Below are 6,954 nucleotides of genomic sequence, written 5' to 3'. Positions count from 1 at the left end.
GGTAGTTCGGTCATTGTCATTCCCTTTTATCAGTTAATAGACCGCAATTGCGGCTTCCATGCTCAAAAACAAGAAAAGCTTTTCGCATTCTTTAAAAGAAGAGCATTTTAATGCTTATTAATCGGTTGGCACTCGAACAATGGATAGCGGCGAGGTGAAAATATCTTTGGAGGATTCGCCCAGCTCCGGGGAAAGTTTCGCCAGTACAACCAGTGGTCCATGTTGCGGTTCTGGCAGGGATTTGGGTCAGGTGGATGAAAGGGATAAAGAGGAGGAGCAGTTCCCATTGAGAGCCACCAATGAATTGCAAAAGTCCAAGAAAACAAACAATAAATGCTCCAGCGATCTATCTACAGGAATTAGCTATGCTGCAAACAAAAATGTAGCTGAAGGTAAGAACGTAGGGCAATTCACTCTTAGGCTTTTTAAAATTGGGAGAATGCTCGTACAACTTATAACTCTCAAGTCCGAAATAGTAAAATATTAGCCTTTTTAATATGAATCATGTTTTAAGCAAATAGTTTTATCTTGTTACGATCTATTTGTTGTAGGCCTAATGGATATAGCTTTGCTTTCGGCGAATGCGAATCAGTTGCGATTCTTAATTACTTATAACGACAAAGCATCCACGTACATATACAGCATGATTATGGTGATACTTTCCCTGGTGCTGCAGCTCTTTGTTGGATTAATGCTGATCTTCAAAGTATGTAAGTAGCTCTTCAATTGTTCCGCTCACTAAAGGGAAACCTTCACAGCGACGTCTCAAGCGATTCAAGAACCGAAGTTATGAAAGGACCAACGATCTGCTGGTAATGGGAGTTTTCATGATCACAGTGATCAACATTCTGCTGGCCGCATTTACCACGACGGATGGAGGAGGCAGTCAATAGTAGATTATGTATTGTATATGTGTATATATTTTAATTGTATTTTATACAATATGCATAACAGAAAGAACTATGTGGTAAATGCTACGGTTACATGGAGGGAACCGATAACGGATGCCCGTTAAAATTGTTGAAGCGGTTCCCACGCGTAAATGCACTTGACGTATCTGACGTACGATATCTCAGCTTGTGTGGGGGATTTGTAGGGGGGAGGAGGAGTATCGGGAGAGCTCTTAGGCCGCATAATCCTTCTTGATGCACTTGGCAATGGTGCTCAACTGCATGTTGGTGGTGCCCTCGTAGATGGCTCCGATCTTCACGTCACGGTAGTACTTCTCCTGCGGGAAGTCGCGAGTGAAGCCAACGCCTCCCATCCAGTCGACGCACTTGATCGCCGCCCTCTGGGCCACCTCAGAGGCGAAGTACTTGGCCATGGCCGCCTCCTTCTGGAAGGGCACTCCCTGCTCCTGCAGTCGAGCCGCATTGTAGGTCATCAGGCGGGCGGCCTCGATCTCCGTGGCCACGGTGGCGATCTGGTGCTGCATCGACTGGAAGTTGTAGATGGCCTCTCCGAACTGCTTGCGCTCCAGCAGGTACGGAATGGTGGCGTCGAAGGTTCCCTGGGCCAGGCCCACCATCTGGGCAGCAATACCGATGCGACCCTCGTTCAGGAAGCCGGCGGCGTACTTGTAGCCATGGCCGAAGGTTCCCAGGATGTTTTCCTCGGGCACACGCACGTTGTCGAAGGTGAGCTGGCACGTTCCAGAGGCACGGATGCCCAGCTTGTCCTCCGGCTTGTTCACGATCAGTCCAGGGGTCTCACGGTCCACAATAAAGGTGGTAATGCCACGGTAGCCCTGCAAAAACAAGGAAGACCGTTATCATGATGAACTTGTAACTCCTTGTGAGAATAATTTTTTAATTTTTCTTTTAGAAATTTATATCATGCATAACTAATGTAACATAAGCGAAATAGCTATGAGTAATATTTAAAATCGACTGGAGTCCTTTTCATACTGACTAAAAAAATAATGGGGCTCGTTTTAGTTTAAAAAGCATTACGTAATCATCAGATACATTCTTTTCAGTTAAATATAATTAAAGAAAACGTGTTGAATTAACATTGGGCATTAATTATGTTATGAATTAAGTTTCCTCCACCTTTTATAAAAAAACAACATTTTATTTTTTTTTTATTTTACGATCTGCAATCAAGTAAACTTTGATCTAAGAGCGATTAGATGGCAATCATTTGGAATAACAAAAAGATTAGCAACGGAAAATATTTTAAAATCATTTAGGGGCCTGCGAAAAAGTGAAAACGAAGCTAAGGGGTATAATCGGAAAAATCTAATAAAAATATATGATTTTTCACGTTAGTATAATTTGCTTTTGATTTAAATGGTTTTAGAAACACATCACTCACTTAGTGTCCCCTTTAATTTAGTATGAATATTTACTTACATCCTCTGGCTTGGCATTGGCGAAGATCAGGAAGACTCCGGCCACATCGGAGTTGGAGATCCACATCTTGGAGCCGTTGATTACGTAGTGGGAGCCGTCCTTCTTGGCGACGGTCTTCAGGGAGAAGGCATCGGATCCTGCACCGGGTTCGGTTAGGGCGAAGCTGCCGGCGTACTCCTGGGCCAACTTGGGCAGGTACTTGGCCTTCTGCTCGGCGTTGCCAAACTTGATCATCAGTGAGTTGACCAGCGTGTTGTGAATGTCCACGAAGGCGGCTACGGCAGGATCGATTTTGGACAGCTCCTCCACCACGATGATGTTGGTCATGAAGTTGCAGCCACTGCCTCCCAGCTCGGTGTCGATCTCAATGCCCATCAGACCGTTCTCGAAAACCGCCTTCACCACGGAGGGATCGAATTTGTGCTCAAAGTCCATTTTCTTCACCAGGGGCTGGATCTGCTCCTGGGCCAGTTTGGCAACTGGAAGTTTAAATAAACAATCCATCCATTAAGCCTCTTAAATAATTAATAACTCATATAAGAACTTTAATGAAATGCTTTGCATTCATTATTTAAGAGTAAATTTCAGTCCTTAGATTTTAAATAAAAGTATCAATAGAGATCTAATTTATATTATATATTATTGCTAGAGACTTCATATCTATATCCTAAGTATAAGTCATACATATGTGTAGATAAAGAATCTAACGATCGGTGAAGGAGCTTAATGTCAAAGTTTTTGCAAAGCTTTGAGAATCTTTTAACTGCACGTTTTCAAAAAAAGGTAAAATCTAAAGCTCTTTGCTTTTTATTCTTTTTGACTTATTTTTCTTCTAGGGGGCGCGATGTTTGCTGTGGATCTCTTGTTTGTGTAGGTTGAGGTATTTTTCTACACGCGTTTGTCTATCAGTTAAAAAGTCTTTGTGTGTGTGTTTTTTATCACCAGATTCTCCGATCGCGTGGGGCTCTCTTTTTGTCTCTTTCGGCAGTTCTATTATTCTCTCAGCTTTTTTATTATTGATCTTTTTTAAGCATTTTTTCTTGCATTGTTTTTCATGTTCTTCTGTTTTTCTGCTTGGAAAGCCAGCCACTGGTACACACCCACGGAGACTCCCACACCTCCGCTGCCCCTTCTTCATTCACTTTGCTGTCGTTTTGCACACATTTGGAAATACTTTCTTTCGCTTACTTTCGTGGGAATAGCTTAAATTATTAACCACCTTTATATATTCATTTAGTTTTCCAACATATGGACAGGGGTCAGTGTGGAAATTTCTAGCAGATGTGACGTGTCCCAATGGGCTCGATGTTAAATTATAAATGTTCTTTTCGAAGTTTGGCTTATTGCGGAAACATGAAATTCAATTAAATCCTGTCATTTCTAAAGAATACAAAACTATCGTATTTAAGTTTGGATAGTTTATGGCTTTCAGCTCTGAAGCGCAACTGTACTTGGTTTAAGGTAAAACACGTTCAAGTAAATGAGTGTTTGCTATTTTTTCATCTTTGTTAGGTACCTTAAGTTTACTTAAATAATAAAACAATAAATAATAAATAATTAAATAATAATTTAACAAATAATAACTGTGCCGAAGCCTATGATATGTATATAGGTAGTTTAAAATATATAACAAACCAGTTTGAGTTCATGCACTTAGCCACTTTGCATTCAGCTCAGATTACGCAACAGTCAGGCCATATAGACACATACTTTCCCACTTAGAAATTTTTGTATATAACGCACATATGTACATACGAGTAAAAAAATGTATGTATTTATGCCAAGCCATATAGATTGAGACCAGTTGAGAGATTGATAAGCGGGACGAGGAAAAGTGAATGTGGAGGAAAAACAAGGTAATGGGTGATAAAAAGGAAATGTAACCTTCCCAACTAGGAATTATATGGTTGGCGGGAGGACGAGTCCTCCTGCTCAGGTAATTCAACTCTCTAGGGAAGGGCGCCCGACCAAGTGCCACGCCCCGAATTGTCCGGCGTGATCACTAGAACAGTGACCACAGGTGGGCAGGGGGCGTGGCACAGCCGCATTTATTGCTCTATCACAGGTGTAACGCTATTCGGTTGACGTTTAATACCAGAACCGTACAGCTGACTGACCTGTGAACCTGTGAAAACGTAGAAAGGATATCTGAAGGACACTATATAAGTAGTACATATGGAAAATTCCACTACTACCAGGGAAAAGGAGAGGATCGGATTGATTTCAGGCTCGAACTCGCGATTTAGTAATCTACTTTCTTTGTATGCCGGCCGCTCAACGAGGAACACCACGGCCAACCGAGAAATATCAACGACGAAACTCGCTTTTGAGCGGTGGCGGCGAGCAAAAGCTATTTTTAGAATACGTGTGTGTGTGAGCGGGGCGGGCGTGTGTGCGTGTGTCACGGGCCCACCCCTTTTTGCTTTAGCCCACCGAAGTGAGTTTTCTTTTGAATTTATATCATCAATTTATACAATACTTTAAAGAATTAATAAGGTGAGAGGAAAATGTTTCCTTTAGGAAAAAGCTTGTGATAAGGTTAGTCCTTGAACTTGCCAAGCTGGCAGCTTTTCGGACACTAATTATGCACTTTATAAGAAGAAATACATTAATTTAGGTTAAGCCAGTATTCTTTTAAGCACTTTTGACACGATAATTGAGATATTTAATAAATCAGATAGTTATGTACGCCATATGTATATAATATATGAGTATTTATGTTCATATAATATATATTATAACTCCTTAAGCATTTAATACTTGAGGTAACTAATTTTCACACTTCTTATTCATTTTACTTAATGGTTAATTTAAAAGTCTTATCTTTATGTAGTACATACACATGCATATTATAATTTTAGTCAGTAAAAACCGTTCTAATTATGTTAAATAGTAGGTTTTTAAATTTTATAATATAAAATATATATGTGCATATAAATGTACACGTATGTAAATGTGTACATACATACATATATTGGTTAGTATGTACATATATCGCTAAAGGAAAGTTTTCAGCTTTAATTAGTCGTATGGTTTTGAAGAGCTAACCTAATTATTGCAGTACATAACCAAAATGTCACCCAATGACCTTATTGGGCTGAATCTTTTATTTCGTATCCCTGATACTTTTTATCATTAATTATCAAAATATTTTCACATAAAATCACTTTGGATATATAACCACATTATACACCCAACCAACGATGTTCAACTAAGCCCCCACATGATTCTCATTTACCTAAAAAAAATTATTAGTTCCTTTACTCTAAAATTAACAACATTACAACTTTATGCATTACAGCATTATATAATAATCATCAGAAAAATCGATTTAATACCTCTTCACTTTCGGAAGTCCTAACTAATATTGTAACTCTTTTAATATTGTAACAAACGTAACAAAGAAAATGGACAAACCTGCCCACTGAGACTTAGTGACATTTTACTTCTACTATCAAAATAAAATGTGCTTATCTGGCGAGCGGCCTCCTCCGCGTTTCCCCCAACTAAATACACTTTATCAGCAGAAAAAAGAGCAAAACTCGAAAAATACGAATTCACATAGTATTGCAGCAAACCTTCCAGTTGGGTAGTAAATGGAATAAATAACAAATATCAAGAGCATCAATAATATGCGATGCTTGGAGTTACGTAACAAGCAAGTCAAACTAAACACCATAAAAATTTATAAAAATTCGAAAAAATATGGCTATCTAATATCCCTATATTACAACTGGACTCACAGTTCCATCAATACTATTATCTATGTAGATTTAAGGGTTACTCACCAGTCTCCTTCATCATTTTCTCATCATCGGTTAGGAAGGTGAGGGGTGGGGGGAGACCTGTTGCCGAGGACATCGCAGCATTTTGCTGACGTGCAGCGTTAGCCAGCTAAAAAATTAGTAAATAAGGTAAAAATAATTAGTTTCAGACATGTGTAGGTGTCGGTTTAGGAGGCGTGGCCAACTCACCATGCGCACGGGCAGTTTCTTTAGGCTGTTCATCATCTTGAATGAAGTGGAAGAATTAAGTTAATCAAGAGGCCAAACTGGACTTTTTTGGATTTTCGTATCTAATCCCCAGAGACACCACAACGTTAAAAGTTGGCTGCTCACACGCGACTGAATTTCCATTCTCCAGCAGCAGAAACGATCGCAAGAGCAGCTAGATTTTGAAAGCAGCTTTTCACCACCAAAGTCGAAATTCAACACAGTTTGTTGGATTTGCTAGCTTTTTGCTTTTTGTTATCGCTTTGTTAACATCAGGAAAAATGCTTTTAAAACGTGGTTTGAACAATAATTTTGACTATAATGTATAACAAAATAATAGGTTTTATTCCAATACAAACTTAATTTAGACTACAAAATCAGTTCTAAAATATTTTCCCATATCACTATCGTTTCAAACCAATTCATAAAGTATTTCTTAGAGTCCAATTATTTAATAATATATTTAAAATATTGTTTAACTATTCTCGATATTAGAAAATTTAAACAATAACAGTGAAAACAAGTTGAGGGCTTAGCAAAGACATACTCCTTTAAAGTGTTGCAAAGCACATGCCACGTTTGACGTTTCACGAACATAGAGATGTCAG

General features: G+C 39.1%; 2 protein-coding genes across 2 annotated transcripts; one reads left to right on the top strand and one right to left on the bottom strand.

Moving 5' to 3' along the window:
• The first annotated feature begins 139 nt into the window (after positions 1–139).
• On the top strand, positions 140–904 carry LOC120449474 (ninjurin-B). The gene is made up of 3 exons (XM_039631949.1): positions 140–392; positions 552–706; positions 759–904. The coding sequence occupies exons 1-3, from the start codon at positions 140–142 to the stop codon at positions 891–893; spliced, it is 543 nt and encodes a 180-aa protein (XP_039487883.1). The 3' UTR covers positions 894–904.
• On the bottom strand, positions 898–6,488 carry LOC120449472 (short/branched chain specific acyl-CoA dehydrogenase, mitochondrial). Its single transcript, XM_039631947.2, has 4 exons — positions 6,329–6,488; positions 6,143–6,248; positions 2,355–2,833; positions 898–1,747 (listed from the first exon to the last, which is right to left on the bottom strand). Exons 1-4 carry the CDS (start codon positions 6,362–6,364, stop codon positions 1,124–1,126), a joined length of 1,245 nt encoding a protein of 414 aa, XP_039487881.1. The 5' UTR covers positions 6,365–6,488; the 3' UTR covers positions 898–1,123.
• Positions 6,489–6,954: the final 466 nt, after the last annotated feature.

This window comes from Drosophila santomea, chromosome 3L, assembly GCF_016746245.2.
Source record: "Drosophila santomea strain STO CAGO 1482 chromosome 3L, Prin_Dsan_1.1, whole genome shotgun sequence".
In the NCBI taxonomy this organism is placed as follows: Eukaryota; Metazoa; Arthropoda; class Insecta; order Diptera; family Drosophilidae; genus Drosophila; species Drosophila santomea.
The sequence above is the reverse complement of the archived record's forward strand: the minus strand, read 5'-3'. Positions and strand labels throughout refer to the sequence as shown.